The 21,399-nt window shown below is 39.4% G+C and overlaps 2 protein-coding genes across 2 annotated transcripts; one reads left to right on the top strand and one right to left on the bottom strand.

Annotated features, from left to right (window-relative positions):
• Positions 1-578: 578 nt before the first annotated feature.
• LOC116308431 (complement C2) lies at positions 579-7,609 on the bottom strand. The gene is made up of 12 exons (XM_031718846.2): positions 7,378-7,609; positions 6,791-6,851; positions 6,419-6,625; positions 5,580-5,750; positions 4,988-5,173; positions 4,565-4,744; positions 4,020-4,193; positions 3,586-3,859; positions 2,946-3,388; positions 2,391-2,507; positions 1,942-2,068; positions 579-1,545 (listed from the first exon to the last, which is right to left on the bottom strand). Exons 1-12 carry the CDS (start codon positions 7,390-7,392, stop codon positions 942-944), a joined length of 2,559 nt encoding a protein of 852 aa, XP_031574706.1. The 5' UTR covers positions 7,393-7,609; the 3' UTR covers positions 579-941.
• A 628-nt stretch (positions 7,610-8,237) lies between these two features.
• On the top strand, positions 8,238-21,390 carry LOC116308432 (CUB and sushi domain-containing protein 3). The gene is made up of 14 exons (XM_031718847.2): positions 8,238-8,397; positions 12,985-13,035; positions 13,364-13,537; positions 14,087-14,260; positions 15,114-15,296; positions 15,596-15,769; positions 16,511-16,876; positions 17,639-17,815; positions 18,123-18,302; positions 18,485-18,709; positions 19,380-19,544; positions 19,941-20,114; positions 20,599-20,670; positions 20,903-21,390. Exons 1-14 carry the CDS (start codon positions 8,322-8,324, stop codon positions 21,250-21,252), a joined length of 2,541 nt encoding a protein of 846 aa, XP_031574707.1. The 5' UTR covers positions 8,238-8,321; the 3' UTR covers positions 21,253-21,390.
• The last annotated feature ends 9 nt before the right edge of the window (positions 21,391-21,399 follow it).

Here is a 21,399-nt window from a genome sequence, read left to right as displayed (position 1 = left end):
AGTAAACCACCTCAGGGAGAAGGATGGTACAAATGAATCACCTCAGGGAGATGGATGGTACAAATGAACCACCTCAGGGAGAAGGATGGTACAATTGAACCACCTTAGGGAGGATGGTACGATTGAACCACCTCAAGGAGAACAAATAAACCATCTCAGGGAGAAGGAAAACATTAATGGACCACCTCAGGGAGAAGGAAGACATTGATGGACCACCTCAGGGAGAAGGATGACATTGATGAACCACCTCAGGGAGAAGGATGGTACAAGTGAACCACCTCAGGGAGAAGGATGGTATGAGTGAACCACCTCAGGAAGAAGGACGACATTAATGAACCACCTCAGGGAAAGGATAACATTGACGGACAGCCTCAGGGAGAAGGAGGACATCAATGGACCACCTTAGGGAGAAGGTTGGTACATATGAACCACATCAGGGAGAAGGATGATATTAATGAATCACCTCAGGGAGAAGGATGATATTAATGAACCACCCCAGGGAGAAGGATGGTACAAGGATGGCATCTATCCATTGTGCTGATCATTCTTAAAGGTAACTAAGAAGAAAAAATATACTCTAGGAAATAAAGTCAATGTATTTTGATTATGCGCCTCAATTTCATGAAGCTAATTCCGCGTCTAAGCTTAAAAACGTTCCTATAAAAAAGTGCTTATTGAGTGTGACGTCATTATAGCCACTTGATATCACCATTTTGGGTTTTGTACATGGTTTACAGTAGTTTCTGATGATTTCGCTCTATTTTATTTCTATCACTCGTTTGACCAATGATTACTAAAGAAAAAATATATATTCATTAAATAATTTACAGGAAATATTTTCTTTGTACTTTATAGGAAATCGTACATTATTTCTTTTCTCTATTATCGATTTCCTATATCCTTTCACCTTCAACATGTATGCGAATTACTACTCTAGATCATTACTCATTGTCTTTAATTGTCTTTTCGATCCAATCAACAAAGCGCTCCACCCTAGTATAGTAGCCGTATTTTCCTACAAGTCCGCACCCCTCCCCCCACGAGACTACACCTGTAGCTACCCATCTGTATACGCCATCACGAAGTGCCTCTCTGACAAAGCTTCCACCGCTGTCTCCTTTACACGTATCGTTACCACCCTTGCCATCTCCCGCGCAGAACGTCACTTCCGAGTTAAAATAAAATTTTGTTTTATTGTCACAAAGTTCGTTCGTTTGTATGGTAAATGCTGAATGCCTAAGTACTTTTGAAGATGCCTTTTTCTTTTTTGGATTTTCTCTGAGCTCAAGAACCTGAGTTGCGCCCCATCCTGCAACAATTCCAAAATGTCCTGGTTCAAGCAACGACTCGTTTTTTCTTGGTAGACAAACCGTGCGTACTGATGGTCCTAGTTTTATGTCTTCGCGGAGTTGTATAAGCGCGATGTCGTTCTCGATGAACGGAACGTCTCTGTAGTTTTGATGAATGAATATGTCTTTGGCCGTGACGTCTTGTTGTGTTGGTTCTTTGAATGTAAGGTGGTGATCGCCTGCTCTAACCGTATATCTGTCAAAATATGATGATAGTAAAAAATTCAGTTTCAGGCCTTTTTTGCTTATTTACAAGTTTGTTTTGTGAGAGGGCTAGGACTACTGAATACGCCCATAACCATCATTATTAGGGGTATCACATACCAGAACGTCAATGTCTGTCAGCTTGTATAATCTGTCTGTCTGTCTGACTGACTGACTGACTGACTAAAGAATTGATTGACTGTCTGTAGCTTTGTTTTTGACTGCAAGCTGTCACTGTCTGTCAGGCTTTCTCTTTTTTATTATTCGTTAGTTCGTTTGTCAGTTTTCTATATATCTATTTCTTTCTAGAAATGAAATCACAAATGACACTCCTATTAAAATGGTTGTTAAAAATCAATCATATTCTTCTTCAGGTTATTTTTCTCACATTTGTGCCGGGACTACATCCTTGTATCTTTTAAAGGTTACTGGATCCAAAGAGATGAAGCAATGAGCTGCAGTAAGGACCCATCCTGGTTTGATCAGGGCTCCTCCGCACCTCAGTACAAGTTTATCTACGTGAAAAAAGAAATGTTATTTTAAAATGAAAAGAGGGAATAGAATGTTGCAATGGGAAACACAAGGTATCCAGAAAGAAAACCCAGCGATCTTTGGGTCTTTGGGTCTTTGTTTTTGGTAGCACAACTAATATAATCTTTGCAAGCCTAATATGTTGGTTGAAAAATAACCCCCACCCTCCCCCATCCCATCCCATCTCCCACGATAAGTTACGGGTTGGTTGGGCGAGCACCCCCCCTCCCCATCAATCCGTGAATTATGAATGATCCCTAATAAATGCATATCTTGATTTCAGGAAAATCTTCCTCCAATACATACTGGTATTGTCAAGTTTGTGTATTCCAACTTGCCAAGGCCAGTTTCCTCGACCAGCTTTGTTCCCGCCAACGATTCTGGCACGTAGATTGACAGGACTAAACCCACAAGGTGAGTAGTCTGTTGTTAAAGTAAAACATTATTAATAGGTCTTCATTCTTCTTAGGTTCTAATAAAACAATCCAGTTAATTACTTCTTATAATACATTGTTCAAAATCCGTGATTTCTTAAAACGTGTTTCTATACTGATAAAGGAAAAACCCCTCAACTTTTGTCAAATCCTAAAACAACCTCTGGGCTGATCTAAGTCAGGGCACGACTAACTCACAGATCGAACCCTGAAACAACCTCTGGGCTGATCAAAGTCAGGGTACGACTAACTCACAGATCGAATTGGAATTTAGAATGTAGATTTTGCGCGGAGAGGAAAACCGATGAACCCAGAGAAAAACCCTCGATCAAAGGGAGAGACCTAACGTACTCAATAAGATGTGAACTGAATTTGAGACCCTAGAGGTGAGAGGCAAGTGCGCTAGTGCTACACACAGGAGACTTACCTATTTTTATATCTACAACTTGTTTTACTGCATGAAGCAACTCTTTGTATTTCCGCACAGAAATCACATGTTCGTCCTCCGGTTCAGATGCGATTTCCATTAATTCTCTTCTCATTACTTTCTTTCCAACACCAATAGCGTAAATTTCGAATTCTTTCTCATCGCGTAAAAATTTGGCCGCTTTTCGCGGGCTTCCGCCAATGTTCGAGTGCCCGTCTGTTATGAAAAATAGCACTTTTTGGCTACCTTTGCGAGTGAACGGGACAATAGCATTTCTGACCAAGTCCAAGGCTGGCCTACTTGCAGTTCCACCGCCCGCTCGTTTGATTTCGCCTATTCTTTCCATGGCCTTTTTGGCTGAGTTCACAGAGGCGTCTCCCAGGTTGAATTCGATCCTAGCGTTGGTGCCGTATGTAAGGGCCGCCACGTGCGTTCCTCCTGGCCTGAAAATAGGAAGACATTGCAGCGTTTTGTTGATTTGATTGAACATGTTGTATTTGTAAACACTTAGATGTACTTCAATTTCGTTTATCCATCCATCAATCTATTTCTCATCTATCAGGGATGCATGCCAGACATGCCAGGAATGCCAGGCAAAATAAAAAACCCTGACTCCCGCGCGCCATTATCCTTAACTTACTTCCAAGTGCTCCCCAACAGCTTCACCAGTTCTTGGGCAAAGCGTAGTCCAAGTTGAAAGTCAGGTTTCCTGATGCTACTTGATGCGTCAAAGACAAAAATGAGGTCCAGTCCCCCGGCGTGGTTAGGATTTATTGCCCGCGCTCTCATGTCAACAGCTGTCAAATTGCAAGTAGAATTTACCCCGGAGCAAGTGTATTCTAACATTTTGTCGATATTTTGCCTTAAAATCTTGGCTGTGCTGTTGGAGTCTCGTACCATGTACTCAAAGTCGTCTATCAAGGAGAAAACGGTCAACCTGGTTAGTTGGTTTTTCGGTTTTATTAGTAATGTCTGGTTGAATGCTCTAATGTGTGTTGATGATGTACGTCAATCATAAATTGAGTTGCATTTCGACGTACTGCAAGGGTAACAGCCTATTTAGTTTGTACTCACTCATGCATTTGGCTTCGGTTCCATTCCACGTGCCATCTTTCTGACACTGTCTGACTGAAGAGCCAACAAGAACATACCCTTCTTTGCACGAGAACTTCACGAACGAACCGATATCATATCGATTGCCTTTCTTCGTGCCGCTGATAGGGGTACCAAGCTTAGGGCAGTGCGAATCTGGATTATAAAGGAAATACGTTATTAACAAAACTGAATATAAAAACCAAGATAAGGTTTGCAGAACCGTTTGATTCCTTTTTTGGCGTCAACCGGCAACCATCTATGTAATCATCAATTTTTTCGAGTCTTGAAACAACCTCTGGGCTAATTAAACTCATAGGGTCGAATTAGAATTTGTCATGTTAGGTTTTGCAGAGACATGCAATCAAGGAAAAATATCTACCTACATGGAATTCCGAGTCCAAGGTTTTATTAACCATAGAGGTGAGAGGCGAATGCTCTACCCCACCCGAAAGAAATTTTTTATTATTGCTATTGATACGATTTTTTCAAGATTTAGAGTGACAGAAAGACGTCTAAGTACTTACGCCCATCGTCGCACACAGCCAGATTTCCACTCCACATTCTATTTTTAAGGCAGACTCGAGTAGATGAGCCAAGAAGTTTGAATCCTGACTGACAATGGAATCGAACTGTTGCACCAACTGTGAACCTACTGCCGATGCGACGGCCGTTTACGGGGATCCCAGGATAAGGACACCTAATGGCTAAAAAATTACAAGGAATGTATCAATGGACACTGCATTATGAATAAATAAGAAAAGTGTCTTTAAACCCATAGGTAACTCACAATTAGGCCTTTACCGTGGCTTGTGGATGACCACGTCAACTTAAAGACTCAAATAAACTGTTCAAGAAACTTTTTAGATAGTTTTTAAGCCTCAACTTGTTTCAAGTATTTTGGTAACAATCATTCACACATAAAATCCGCTTGTACTTTATTGTCTTACGTTTGCAGTATGGCAGACTGTAAGAACTCCATTTACTCCCAATGCATGTTATGGTATCTTGACCAGAGAGCTCGTAATCGTCATTGCACTGGAATACAAGTGTTGCTCCATGGCGGTAGTTGGGGTCTGTTGTGGTGATCGTTCCATTCCGAATTCGAAGATTTTTTGCCGATGTACAGCGTTGTACTGAGAAAGGAAAGTAGAGTGCATGTTTTTGTGCAAACTATTTAGAACTTCAAAAAAGAAAGCGTTCAGTGATGTGAGAGATGAGACAAGAGAGATATTGGAATAACAGAACATGTCAAAATAAGAAGGAAAGAAAGATAGGAAGGAAGGAAAGAAGGGAAACGACGCAAGAAAGGAAGCAAGAAACAAAGGAGAGGAAAAGACGAAGGAACGAAGGGAAAGAAGGAATATAGGGAAAGAAGGGACGAAAGGGAAGGAAGGTATGAAAAATGAGAATGAGAATAAAGATGAAAGCACTTAAATTTTTTGAATAGGATGTAAACTAAGGATAACATTAATAGGTAGTACGTGTATATAAGCCTTCTTAGACAAGATACCGAGGGAAAAACTACCTAGGAGTACTTACTCATGCATTTAGGTTTCTTTGTCCATTTTCCGTTGATTTTACATCTTCTGAAATTTCTTCCTTTCATTCGGTAGCCTTCTTGGCATCTATACCTGACGATGCTATTATATGTGAAACTTGGCCCATTGAAGTTAGCATGAGGGATTGGAACCGGTTTTCCACAAGAAATTACTGGAAATCGCATAAAAAGGTAAATGAAAACAGACTTGTGGATGGATGAAAGAACGAAAGAAAGACAGGATAGATGGTTTTGGTTGGTTGCTTGAAAGTGTGAATGGATAGGAGGGTGGGCAGAAGGAAGAATGGGTGGATGGATGGATGGATGGATGGATGAATGAATGAAAGGAAGAAAGAAAGAATGAATGGATGGATGGATGGATGGATGGATGGATGGATGGATGGATGGATGGATGGGTGGATGGGTTGGTGGATGGATGGATGGATGGATGGATGGATGGATGGATGGATGGAGAGATAAAGTGAAGGATGCATGAATGGAAAGATGGATGGATGGAGGGATGGATGGATGGAAGGATGGATGGATGGATGGATGGATGGATGGATGGATGGATGGATGGATGGATGGATGGATGGATGATGGATGGATGGGTGGGTGGATGGATGGAGAGATAAAATGAAGGATGGATGAATGGAAAGATGGGTGGATGGATGGAAGGATGGATAGTATGGGAAAGGGGTTGGATGTAGTAAATGGATGAAAGAACATATGCATATTAGTTGCATGAGGCGATTGGCTGGCGAAAAAGTGAATACAGCTTGAATGCATATCCTACGATAAATGGCCACAGCACGGCATCATAAGTATTTCCTCTACTCACACTTGCACTGCGGTTCATCCCCAATCATCGTCCCATTTTCACACCTTCTCACAGCTGTATCACTACCATGTACCATCTTGGCCTCTTTAACACATTTATACTTGACGCTCCAGGTTTTCCTCAACGGCTCTTGAAGGCGGATAATGGTGTGGGGAGGGGGATTTTTCTTGAGGTTACGTAGGACCTCTTCACATGTGTGGTTACCACCTAAACAGAACATTACATCATGTTACATCAGTTGATTAAATGCTTTCTTGCAAATGTATCCTCTATAATACGGACATTTGTCTCTGTCCATATCCGGTAAGTTAGCTCGTATTAGTATGACGAAATAATAGATATAAGAATAGTTCTATATGCAACATCGGTTACCTGGTGCAGAAGTAACTACATTGACGAAGAGAATCCATACAAACAAAGTAACAGCCAACTCCTGTCCAAAAAAAAGTTTAAAAAAAAACACGACATTCGCAAGCATCTTCTTCTACGTTACTTTTACCAATATACACTTAGTCGTTACACTTAAAGCCGATTGGTTCTGCCAATTGATAAAAGTGATATTAGTAATATCAATTAATGATATTAATGATTAATTAATCATTTCTTCTACTTTACTTTTACTTTTATCTTGTGCATTGAACACTTAGTAAAATTAAACAAAATCTGGTAAAAAATTTGGAAATCAAATTATAATCACTGAATAAAGAATCGTAATGGCATTTCAAGATGCAACGCACAAAACGTACTGAATGCATTATCGCATCATATACGTAGCATTTATACCATTAAGTGAAATAAATACTCATTTGCAAAACCTCCAGGATAGTAATAATCAAGCTACGTACTAAAGCAAAACTGCTTGCTTGCACTGCATGAAGATGTTTTGGATAATTATCGGTTACATCTTAAGTCCAAAATAAAACATCGATCATTCAATTGCAAAACTGGTGCCAACTTACCCTTAAAGGCAGCATGTATGCTTATATTCTGTTAATAATTCCACTATAAACTTGTATAGTTTCAGGGGTGTCCTCTTGTGAGAAGAGCCTGCTTCCAGAATCACCAAGTCTATATCTCTGTATTATATTTTTCTTGCCATATCATTAGTAAACTTTCAACTAATCTTCTCCAAGAATTACATCCATTGGCCAATTACGTATGGAATTTCCATCAGAATAAGGTCAATAAGTATAAAGCATGAACTGTATATCTTGGCACAGATCGATCGTGACCTGTACCACGGAACTTAATAGGCAACGAGTTTGGGTATATCGTATATCGTTTCAGATAGGCAGGATGTCTGTGTCTTCTCTTGTGGGATTACAGAAAGCTGATGAAAGTTTTACGTTGCATTTTGATATCGTCTTCCTGTTTATATTCTTCTGCAAAACCATTAAATCAATTTTTGGTACTGATACCTTATACTGATTACAATTCTTTCTCTTTCATGCCGATATTTCAACTGCGCAACTAAATGAATTCATGTCTCAACACGTAACGAAAGGACCAGAAAGGTGACAAATACTTTTGGACATTATCCAATTGAGTTTTAAGCCTGCAAATTTCCAATAAGGAAAATTTTCGTTGGGTTCTTCGTTTTGGCTTAACTTAAAGCATTAGAGCCAAACGTTCAAAAATATCTTCTTTTTTTTCTAATTGCTTTCTCTTAGCGTCGTTTTCCGATTGTTGATTTGGTCAAATTCTCGGTAAACAACGACTCATGCAGTCCAAGATGAGGTCATGTCGACGGGGTTCCAAAAGTCAATGCAAAAAATCCCAAATCTATTTATCAATCATTAAAATGTCAAATGATTAGAAATATCCTGTAACCTTAGTCGAACAGTCCATATACTCGCTGAGAAAACATTTCTTGAAGTTCCACTTGGACAACAGAAATTTAACCATGAAATTCATCAATTTTTTCGTCTTTTCGCTTTTCTTCTTTGTTATTGAAGCTCTACCAACTATTGGCGTGTCGGGTAAGTAAAGGCGAATAAGAGGATATGATTTTTTCACACTTTTCTACGTATCCGCTCGTACATGAACAACGGAATTTTATATCTACGATGCATTTGTGTAGCGAGTTTTGATATTTTGGAAGATGCATTCGAAATCACCGTATCTTGCGAAGGCAGGTAGCCTCACTTTTTCCAAAAACTTGACGCATTTTCGGGCAGACAACTGAAGCTGGTTTAAATTTTTAAGATATATAATTTCTCGTTAATATCATACAAGACAATTTATTGCTATGAAAGTTTAGTAAATTTACTGATTTTTATTGTATTTACCCACATTGCGGCCTTGAGGCCATCTGTTTATTGATTTGAGGATACAGTCAAAATACCATGGCCAAAATTCCCACCGACAGTACTCTCCCTAGAGGAACTGGTCTTTTTTTCACAGGGGAAGGGACAAATCCTACCTTTCCCATGGAAGGGTGGGTAGAGTATTTTGTCATTCCACAGGGAGAGGTGCATTTATGACAACGGTCTTTAGGGTGGGGGGTACTAGTGGTGGTGTTATTTTGACCTTACGGTCTGACGTATTTCCGGTGATCAGATAAAACTAATCAAAGGTGCGAGATTGTAACTTCCTTTTTAGACCCAACTTCCGCTATAAATTACTTTATCAGACATAATATTGATATAATTTTCATGGGAAAATATGAGGCTGATGTTGTTGAGCCACTAAATAATTTATTTGTATCTTTCTTATTAATCTGTCTTGAGATATATAGTCCTTATATCGTTGCCAAAGTGGCCAACAAATTCTTCAGATAGTACAACCCGCTTACAAATTCGCTAACTTGAAGGCTTTTGATCTGAATTGATTTTTGTGCATTAACGAACTGTTTTCCCATGTCAGATATCTTTGTTATAAGATACCACTATTAGATTAATGTATCCTATTTAGCAATACAGGAAGAGGAAAGAATAACATTCAAGGGAGTGACAAGTGGCCTGAAATGCGGAAGAAATACGCCCGAAATAATATGATCTATTTTGACAAACAACGGTCTTTATCAACTGCAAACTTCAGAAAATTTGTGCCAAAATATTTTTACTTATTCTACGGGTTTTATCTTTAACTACTCTGCCTTACCTGATTTAGGAGTATCCCTTACCTGATTTAGGAGTATCCATTCACCTGATTTAAGAGTATACCTTCACCTGATTTAAGAGTATTCATTCACCTGCTTTAGGAGTATCCATCCACCTGATTTAGGAGTATCCCTTCACCTGATTTAGGAGTATCCCTTCACCTAATTTAAGAGTATCCCTTAACCTGATTCAGGAGTATCACTCCACCTAAATTAGGAGTATCCATTCACCTGATTTAGGAGTATCCCTTCACCTGATTTAGGAGTATCCATTCACCTGATTTAGGAGTATCCCTTAACCTGATTCAGGAGTATCCCTTCACCTAAATTAGGAGTATCCCTTCACCTGATTTAGGAGTATCCATTCACCTGATTTAGGAGTATCCATTCACCTGATTTAGGAGTATCCCTTCACCTGATTTAGGAGTATCCATTCACCTGATTTAGGAGTATCCCTTCACCTGATTTAAGAGTATCCCTTCACCTGATTTAGGAGTATCCCTTCACCTGATTTAGGAGTATCCCTTCACCTGATTTAGGAGTACCCCTTTACCTGATTTAGGAGTATCCATTCACCTGATTTAGGAGTATCCCTTCACCTGATTTAGGAGTATCCATTCACCTGATTTAGGAGTATCCATTCACCTGATTTAGGAGTATCCATCCACCTGATTTAGGAGTATCCCTTCACCTGATTTAGGAGTATCCCTTAACCTGATTCAGGAGTATCCCTTCACCTAAATTAGGAGTATCACTTCACCTAAATTAGGAGTATCCATTCACCTGATTTAGGAGTATCCATTCACCTGATTTAGGAGTATCCATTCACCTGATTTAGGAGTATCCATTCACCTGATTTAGGAGTATCCATTCACCTGATTTAGGAGTATCCATTCACCTGATTTAGGAGTATCTCTTCACCTGATTTAGGAGTATCCCTTCACCTGATTTAGGAGTATCCCTTCACCTGATTTAGGAGTATCCATTCACCTGATTTAGGAGTATCCCTTCACCTGATTTAGGAGTATCCATTCACCTGATTTAAGAGTATCCCTTCACCTGATTAAGGAGTATCCATTCACCTGATTTAAGAGTATCCCTTCACCTGATTTAGGAGTATCCCTTCACCTGATTTAGGAGTATCCATTCACCTGATTTAAGAGTATACCTTCACCTGATTTAAGAGTATTCATTCACCTGATTTAGGAGTATCCCTTCACCTGATTTAGGAGTATCCCTTCACCTGATTTAGGAGTATCCCTTCACCTAATTTAAGAGTATCCCTTAACCTGATTCAGGAGTATCACTCCACCTAAATTAGGAGTATCCATTCACCTGATTTAGGAGTATCCCTTCACCTGATTTAGGAATATCCATTCACCTGATTTAGGAGTATCCCTTAACCTGATTCAGGAGTATCCCTTCACCTAAATTAGGAGTATCCATTCACCTGATTTAGGAGTATCCCTTCACCTGATTTAGGAGTATCCATTCACCTGATTTAGGAGTATCCATTCACCTGATTTAGGAGTATCCCTTCACCTGATTTAGGAGTATCCATTCACCTGATTTAGGAGTATCCATTCACCTGATTTAGGAGTATCCCTTCACCTGATTTAGGAGTATCCATTCACCTGATTTAGGAGTATCCCTTCACCTGATTTATGAGTATCCCTTCACCTGATTTAGGAGTATCCCTTCACCTGATTTAGGAGTATCCATTCACCTGATTTAGGAGTATCCATTCACCTGATTTAGGAGTATCTCTTCACCTGATTTAGGAGTATCCCTTCACCTGATTTAGGAGTATCCCTTCACCTGATTTAGGAGTATCCATTCACCTGATTTAGGAGTATCCATTCACCTGATTTAGGAGTATCCATTCACCTGATTTAGGAGTATCCCTTCACCTGATTCAGGAGTATCCCTTCACCTGAATTAGGAGTATCCATTCACCTGATTTAGGAGTATCCCTTCACCTGATTTAGGAGTATCCATTCACCTGATTTAGGAGTATCCCTTCACCTGATTTAGGAGTATCCCTTCACCTGATTTAGGAGTATCCATTCACCTGATTTAGGAGTATCCATTCACCTGATTTAGGAGTATCCCTTCACCTGATTTAGGAGTATCCATTCACCTGATTTAGGAGTATCCATTCACCTGATTTAGGAGTATCCATCCACCTGATTTAGGAGTATCCATTCACCTGATTTAGGAGTATCCCTTAACCTGATTCAGGAGTATCCCTTCACCTAAATTAGGAGTATCACTTCACCTAAATTAGGAGTATCCATTCACCTGATTTAGGAGTATCCATTCACCTGATTTAGGAGTATCCCTTCACCTGATTTAGGAGTATCCCTTCACCTGATTTAGGAGTATGCATTCACCTGATTTAGGAGTATCCATTCACCTGATTTAGGAGTATCCCTTCACCTGATTTAGGAGTATCCATTCACCTGATTTAGGAGTATCCCTTCACCTGATTTAAGAGTATCCATTCACCTGATTTAGGAGTATCCCTTCACCTGATTTAGGAGTATCCATTCACCTGATTTAGGAGTATCCATTCACCTGATTTAGGACTATCTCTTCACCTGATTTAGGAGTATCCATTCACCTGATTTAGGAGTATCCCTTCACCTGATTTAGGAGTATCCATTCACCTGATTTAGGAGTATCCATTCACCTGATTTAGGAGTATCCATTCACCTGATTTAGGAGTATCCCTTCACCTGATTCAGGAGTATCCCTTCACCTAAATTAGGAGTATCCATTCACCTGATTTAGGAGTATCCCTTCACCTGATTTAGGAGTATCCATTCACCTGATTTAGGAGTATCCCTTCACCTGATTTAGGAGTATCCATTCACCTGATTTAGGAGTATCCCTTCACCTGATTTAGGAGTATCCATTCACCTGATTTCGGAGTATCCCTTCACCTGATTTAGGAGTATCCATTCACCTGATTTAGGAGTATCCATTCACCTGATTTAGGAGTATCCCTTCACCTGATTTAGGAGTATCCATTCACCTGATTTAGGAGTATCCATTCACCTGATTTAGGAGTGTCCCTTCACCTGATTTAGGAGTATCCATTCACCTGATTTAGGAGTATCCATTCACCTGATTTAGGAGTATCCCTTCACCTGATTTAGGAGTATCCATTCACCTGATTTAGGAGTATCCATTCACCTGATTTAGGAGTATCCCTTCACCTGATTTAGGAGTATCCATTCACCTGATTTAAGAGTATCCCTTCACCTGATTTAGGAGTACCCCTTTACCTGACTAAGGAGTATCCCTTAACCTGAATACCCCCCCCCCCCCCCCCCCGCACACTACTTAATTGGCAACTAAAAAAAGTTTCACAAGGAATATTAATAACGACATAAAATTGTCTCGTAATCTGTTATGTACTAGTAAAAGTTTCACCCTGACATAGCTCTTTTTTGCTTTCCAGTAAAGACTACTGCTTCTACCAATAGTTCTGAGATTCTCCCGACAACTGCAGGTAATTGCTACCAATATTTTGTGGTTGTATTTGGCCAAAACAGTGTCTCTTGTCCCCCCTGAGAAAAAGTGGACAGGCTAACAACCCTTTTATTTCAATAAATCGGTTGGAAGCATTTCCAAGAGAGTGCAGGAAAAGCCAAAAACATGACAGCCTTCTTGTAGCGATAACAATGGATGCTAATAAGAAATCTTTTGTTAAATAGCACCAATACCCTAATTTTGCCGCGTTGCCGTGCAGCCGAAAAATGTCTCATGTTATTACGATTATTACAATTTTTGTTTTTGCTTCTCATTTCAATTCACATCTATTTTATATTTCTGTCCAGGCATCACATGTCCATCCCCAGTATCACCTCTCAATGGGTACATTAAAGGAGACCAATACGACGCTGGATCAATCATCCATCTTATGTGCAACGATGGCTTCTTTAGGAGAGGATACCCTTTCGCTGTATGCAAGAAAGACGGTAGATGGACCGATAGCAACGTTACTTGCATAGGTATGGTTATAACCTCGCAGGAGGCCATTTTGAATTCTGTAACATTATGGGATGCCGAGGGGGCAACTATTGTAAAAATTATAGACTGCACAGCTGTCAGGGTATATTCTTATATATATAACGTTACGCTTTTCAAAAAGAAGCACATCAAAATGCAATTCACCATTTTCCATACATTGGTCAACTGGTCAAACACAAAGCATTCAGCCGAGGTTGCAAGGTTCAAATTTGAATAATCCTTTGAAAGTATCTTGTCGTCTCGCTTGAGCGCTTTGTGTTTGACCAGTGAACCGATGTATGGAAAATGGTGAATTGACTTTTTTGGTAGTTGGAACAAAATTCAAAACACCAAGACTTCAAATCATTTGACAACGTAACCCCGTCACTCTATGCTTTATAAGAATTTTCTACGTTTGCTCCTTGGCATCCCATAAATCAAGATGGCTGCCGCATCAGTGAAAAGGTCTATTCTTTGGCTATTCGTTTGGGTCCTGAGTCGAAGAAAATAAGCAGGGTTCATCATTGATATACGACATTATGTTTTCTCAGCTCGAAGTTGTGGCGACCCTGGAATGCCGTTCAATGGCAAGAGGATTGGGATGATGTTCCAGTATTCCAACACCGTGAGCTTCTCCTGCAACAAAGGCTACTTTCTAGAAGGTCCAGCTACGCGTACTTGCCAGGCAAACCGAACATGGAGCGATTCACAACCGATTTGCAGACGTAAGATACTTAGTGCAAAATGTATTGCTTTGACGTCGAAAAATCGTGCGCGCATTTTATTCAACTCAAATATAATTCTCTATACATTTTAATAGAATATCAAATGTTTATTGCTACTCGTATCAAAGATTGGGGTAGACATTTTGAAAACTAAAGATTTCATGTACACCTTTTGCCGTTCATAAACAGAAAATGTACATTCATTTGTGCCAATAGTTGTATCAATAACGTGTAATGTACTTTCATCAACACCACAAGTAACATCATTAGCGCGGATCAACTTTCAATAACGATAATTGAATATGCGTGTACATTCATAGGCATCAAAGGACAATCAATAGCGCGTTTGTACATTCATATGCGCGGAATGTATTTTCTTGTGCGCGAAATTCAACTTCAATAACACCAAAAGACAAACAATAGCATTTATGGACAATCATTTACCCGAAAGTGAAAATTCATTAGTGCTATTAGCATAATCATTGACAATCTATAACGCGCTTGGACAATCATGAGGGTCAACGTTATATTCTATAGCGTGGTTCGACAAACATTTGCATGATTCGAATAAACAATAAGAGAAATAAAAAGTTATTGAAAGTTGATCCGCGCTATTGATGTCACTTGCGGCGTTGATGAAAGTACATTACACGTTATTGATACAACTATTTGCACAAATGAATGTACATTTTCTGTAAATGAACAGCAAAAGGTGTATTGTCGGCCAATCTTTGATGCCTTTTGAGTACGCCTTACTGAACAAAATCAATAACCAGTTGGGCATGCGCACATGAGCAAATTACCATTATTAAAATTGACTAATTTGCTTTTTTATATCAATTTTATCAAACAGCTATTCCATGCGGTGAGCCGCCGTCCATTTCGCATTCCAAGCTTTTCCTCTATGGTGAAGGTGGCTTGGTGTATAAAAATCAGATTGAGTATGTCTGCAAGCCAGGGTACTACAGAGAAGGCAACCAGAAGATCTATTGTGGGGATGATGGTAAATGGCATGGAATTCTACCAGTTTGCAAAGGTACAAATACAAGTTTCCTATTTGTGTTTTAAATCTACCGCCTTCATGATGTCTTGAGAAAATTTTGTCAGAATTTACGCTACACCGCAATGAAGTAGATATCAATTTTCAATCAATCTTTTTTTTGCAGTTTGGTTTTGGAAAAAATTCAACCAAAACTGTGACATCGATTTTTGTTTATTTTTGTTTTTTTGTTTATTGCAGGTGTTATTCTTGGTCAAAGTTGGTGAAAATGCTACTTTTGATTAAAGGTCGTGCGCCATAAAGTCGTAACACATCTGTTTTTTTCCTTTTTCCAGAGGTTCGATGTCCTCGACCCAAAGTTCTTCTGAATGGAGCTATTCAAATGGATAACAACACCGAGGGATCAATCGTGCGCTTCTTTTGCAATCCTGGTTACACACTCTTCGGCTCTCACTGGAGAAAATGCTTGAAAACTGGACAATGGACAGGGCCCGAACCAACATGCTTTGGTGAGTTCCATGTCTATGCTGCTAGTATGATTGCCAATTTTCTCTATAAAATAATACTACCAGTACTAGAACGCACAACACTCAATTCACATGTTTATTTTGAAAACCGGAGAATCCTTCATGGAGAAGAATCGACCCTGGACATAACTACACTGCAAAGTGACAGTAAGAGTGCATAATGTACTCCATTCCACCCTCATTATCAGTTTCAGGCAGTTGATGCGCAACTTGGAATGTTCCTCGAGTGCACGTTTTATGCGTTGTAATTGCGCACAACCTATATTGTATACTGCATTATAGAATAGGACGTTTGTATGGGCGACATTTGAAACACTACCTTAATGCTTGGCGAATTTTTTTTCTTATTCAAATGTGTATTTTACTCATGACAATAGTAAGACAATAGCCAATGTGCACGAGCACGAATCTTTATCACAAAGCACTACGGAAAACCGAACACTACACAAATCAGAACAAGCAAGGAAATCAATAGAATTATCAGAAAAAATTGACTGTTATTTTTGTCTGTTGAAATGCTTACAGTTTCATAGATAATGTGGAAGGAAAAATTGTCAGAGGGTTTTTTAGAGGAGCTGAAAAAGCGTAAGTACTCAGTTTACCATCATGCTTTGTGCTAGGTTCCTGCTCTTGGACATTGGCTATTGGTGCTAATTAACTGAACAAAAGAAAGTGTGCGATGGAGTCTGGTAGACTATTCACGTTGCTTTTGACTTGTTCTAGAGTGCGCTAGAGTTGGAACACCAGTTTTTGTGCGAAAACCTTCTCACTTCAAACATGGAACAGTACAATCCAAGTCTGGTAACCAGGTGACTGTGTACTACGAGGCAGAAGACGAGGAAGAAGACATCCTCGTCCTTGGAAAAGGAACTCAACATTATGCCATGGTAGAAGACAGAATACCATCAAAAAGTGAGATATTTAATGGTACCCGCGTTCTGGCAGTGAACTCACAGGATCGTAAGTTCATGCTAGGTACAGTAAGAATGAACAGTGGGAGCCTATATGGTGTCCAGTTTGATGGGAGGAATGATCACCAAGAGGTTCCTCTGGATAACATCCGAACACTTGAACCTCCACGTTTCTGCTGTAAGTTGATTATATATTATTTATTTATTATTTATTGGGAATCAGTTGTTTGTTGTGCACTCAGGGCATCTATAGATTGATCCCCAGTCACCTCACACACTTGATTGTTGATTCAAGTCTTTGCGATCCTTTATGCAAAGGCAATAGATGTGACACCGAGAGAGAGAGAGAGAGAGAGAGAGAGAGAGAGAGAGAGAGAGAGAGAGAGAGAGAGAGAGAGAGAGAGAGAGAGAGAGAGAGAGAGAGAGAAACGGAGTGAAGTGGACACTGCGCACTTCAGTATCAGCAGAAAGGTAATTCAAAAAAGCCATGTCAATCATTGTAATAATGTGCTGTGAATATGGGAATATGGGTGTTACATTTGACAGACGCACACACATTAAGGATAAAAACAGCAATTCTTACAGTTTATACAAACCTATAGAAAAGTCACCCTCTAGGAAGGTACGTATTCATTTTCTACAGGCATAATTAATTTTATTAAATATACATTGCTCTATATGTTGTAAACGTACATGTAGTTGAATAAAAAGAAAAGAATTGTGTTTTTTTTCAATACATATTTCTGCCACCGAAGAAGACTGAAAGAACAGGGACACAATATTTGCTCCTTCCTGAGAGAAAAACAGTTGTTGATATTTTTATCATAGCCCTTTGAATTCCTTAGGCCCTTACCTTCGATACAATTTGATAGCATTAGACGCGCAAGAGAAAAAGAAGCCCTTTTAGATGAAAGCACTATGTATTTTCTCTCTCTCTTAGCCACTTGCAGCGATCCTGGTCGTCCAGCGTTCAGCTCAAGAGAAGATGACCTGATGGAGTTCATTCCTGGTATGGAGGTGATATACACTTGTGAATACACGTACAAGATGACTGGATCCCAAACAAGATTGTGTCAGCAGGATGGGACGTGGACAGGGACAACACCTAAGTGCACCAGTAGGTTGTTGTTGTTGTTGTTGTTGTCGTTGTTGTTGTTCTTCTTCTTCTTCTTTTTCTTCTTCTTCTTCTTCTTCTTCTCCTTCTCCTTCTTCTTCTTCTTCTTCTTCTCCTCCTCTCCTTCTTCTCTCCTTTTCTTCTTCTTTCTTCTTCTTCTTCTTCTTCTTCTTCTTCTTCTTCTTCTTCTTCTTCTTCTTCTTCTTCTTCTTCTTCTTCTTCTTCTTCTTCTTCTTCTTCTTCTTCTCTTTTTTCACTGTACCTTTTTTGTGTCATTTCAATTAAAAGATTTTTCTGTTTCCTAAATAAGTCTCCTCGTGTGATGATCTTGACGCTTTCCCACCAAGGAATGGAAAACGAGCAGGGAATAACTTTACAATTGGAAGCACTTTGGAATTCTCCTGTGATGATGGCTATGCTTTGGTTGGTCAGCGACAACTAACTTGCACCATGAATGGTAGCTGGTCTCATCTTCCACCGGTTTGTAAAAGTGAGTAGAGATACTACATAAGCATTCTCTAGTCCTTACGTTGGCTCCTTCTTTCATCGCTCCGATATTTTTTTGGCTGCCGGCGGAACTATGAAAGAAGGGGCACGCCTATGGATTAAATATCTTTCATTTTGTACGGTAGCACCCCAAACGTAACATGTTTTTTGCTTATATTCCACAAGATGTGTGCGATGACTTCAAATGCAACACGGTTGGTGAGAAATGTCAGTACGTAAAAGATGTTGGCCCACGTTGCGTCTGTCGTGAGAACGAAGACTGCCGAGCGCTTTACGAACCGGTCTGTGGATCGGATGGTAATTCGTACAACAGTCATTGTATCATGTCTGCAACAGCCTGTCGAACTGGGAAGACGATAACAATGGTTGATGAGGGAGGATGCGTTCCAGGTAACTAACTATTCTTCCGTAAAATAGACTTTTTGAATGTACGGTGTGTGTGCTCCCAAACCAAATGGGACGCAAAATCAAGAAAGGCAACTTCATGGACGACGACCTCCCTAGAGCGACCACTTGGAATAAAATGTGCATTGAATAGACCCTATTCGTGCTGTGACAAAGTTTTCACAATTGAATTTGACAGACCTCTATAGGAGAATGAACAGCTATTGGTTGGAAACTCGTCGGGATATCATCGTTATTTCTTTCGTATCCTTTGGGACACTCACGAATTTTTCGAAGAGCAAAAACAAAAATGAATCCTTTGGAGGTTTGTCACGCTGAATCGGGAACTTTGTCACGCCACGAATAAGGTCTATTAGTCATGCAGTCCGAGCACCTTAAATGACCGTTTTCTTGATCCATTTAAAAAAATCTTTTTTAAAAAATTCTACCAGTTTTGTCTGTAATCACAGAGAGGGACAATCACGAACGGAACCCTCAGATCCATGCTAGGTGAATGCCCAAGATCGAATTGGAATTTAGAAGTTAATTTTTGAGGAAGGAGGAAAAACAGAGAACCCGGAGAAAAACCCTTGAAGCACAAACAACTCTACTCACATACGACACCGAGCACGGCGGGGCTCGAATTTTATGAACGTATTTGATTGCCTCATTCCAGGAGGATTATGCCAGATAGTTCCTTACAGTGTATGTCGCGGTTACTTTCCCCGTTACTTCTTCAACTCCACAAGCCAACAGTGTCAGTACTTCATCGCTGGTGGATGTCATCCAAGTGGCTGGAATGGATTCCAAACAAAACAACTTTGCAACCATACTTGCCTTGGTGAGCCAAGAGATAAGAGTTCTGACCTTTTTATGGACCCCCTGCATGTTTTTACCATATTACATTATTTACCATTATGTTTTACCAATCATTTAATACAACACGAATACAAACGTACCAATGTTGTTTTTTGTTGTTGTTGTTGTATTTGTTTTGTTTTTTTGTTGTTTTTTTTTTGTTTTGTTTTTTTGTTTTTTGTTTTTTGTTGTTTTTTTTTTTTTTTGTTTTTGTTTTTTGTTTTTTGTTTTGTTCTTTTTTAATGGATAAAAGCGGCGCTTTTTCGGGGGCGACGCTTATTAATAACTTTGTACTTAGGTGCTGCGCTTATTTGAGTGCGGCGCTTAATTGTGGGTGACGCTTAAACGACTAAATACGGTATATTTTTTTAATTCAAAGGGGATATCTGTAAACAGCCAGTCAATCGTGGGCCATGTACACAAAAAGTTTCCCGATGGACCTTTGACTCTGTGACCGGTCGATGCAAAAGGTTCAACTATGGTGGTTGTTATGGTAACGAGAACAATTTCTTATCAAAGCAGCTGTGTTTGAGGAGATGTAGGCCAGGAAAAGGTGAGATCATCTAATCGCATAGGAATAAGAATTCACATGATATAATAAAGATAATGTTTTATAGTTAATGATTGTATTGTCCTTTTGTATATGGATATAATCAACATTTATAGAGTTATAAGTTGCAGTTATGAGAGATATGGCTAGTATGAGAAGCGGGCACTTAAATGGATTATAAACGCATGGGAATAGGAATGTACCTAAAATGGATTGGATGATCGTATAGTAATGAAAATCTACCTGAAATGGATTGGATGAACGTATAGGAATAAGAATGCATCCCAAATGGATGGGATGAACGTATAGGAATAAGGAATGTACCTGAAATGGATTGGATGAGTGTAGAAGTGAGCTGAGAATTGAGTGGAAATAGTTTATATAAACAAACCCTGAGGAATAAAAATGGATCTGCATTAAATTTGCCCGATAAGGCTAAAAGTGTATAGAAATATTTTCTAAACATGGACATTTTTATGGTTTTTAGTTGCAGCAAGAGGAAGTTGTCCTAATTGTGTTCGCGTAAGGCTACATCAAGCTTGTCAAAACAGTAATTTAGGTGAGTATCATTTAATTTCCATTTTTTTCCTTTACTTTATCTTTTTGTCAATGTACTTTCCATTTTTCATTTCTTTTCATTTTATTTTTTAACAACTGTTATAAAAAATTTACAGCAATTAGCTCCCATTCAATTATCCATTTTTCCCTCCCCCGAATGAAATTATTAGAAAGACACTCCCGTGTGTCAAAATCTCGTGATGGCCGGTTAATGTTTGCATTTTACGTTTTAGCCATATTGGCAAGAGTGATCTCAGCTCTGCCCAAAGACGAGAAGAAACATCTCTTGCGTTACCACCTTGTGATCCATCAAGTCATCAAGGACACCTCTAGTAGCGTGACCAAGGGCAAAACCATCATCAGTGTCCCGTACGGGTCGACAACAAACTGCTCCTGCCTTCACATCCCAATGAACAAGAAGTTCGTCCTGATTGGTGGGATCGCTACTGACAAAACCGCTGACTCGAAGAGTGGGGTAATTGTGAGCCCACAGTCTTATACCAGCGGCTGGAATACGAGAGTTTGGAAGCAGATTGAAAAAAAGTGTGGCAGTCAGTTGATTGTACCTAGAGATTTTCTGTAAAGTGCATAAAATGTAACTTCTATTTAGCTTGTGTAAAGGGGAGTAGCATTTGTTAGATTATAATTAAGGGTGTAATGTCATAAAATAGAGACACAGGGAGCCGATGCTAAGATTTGGTATTAAAAAAAGTAGAATTGAGCTTTTTTG

This window comes from Actinia tenebrosa, unplaced genomic scaffold (assembly GCF_029948245.1).
Source record: "Actinia tenebrosa isolate PJP-AT-01 unplaced genomic scaffold, QUT_ActTen_1.0 PGA_scaffold9__36_contigs__length_13948895, whole genome shotgun sequence".
NCBI classification, from domain to species: Eukaryota; Metazoa; Cnidaria; class Anthozoa; order Actiniaria; family Actiniidae; genus Actinia; species Actinia tenebrosa.
This window is presented reverse-complemented; position numbering and strand designations above follow the sequence as displayed.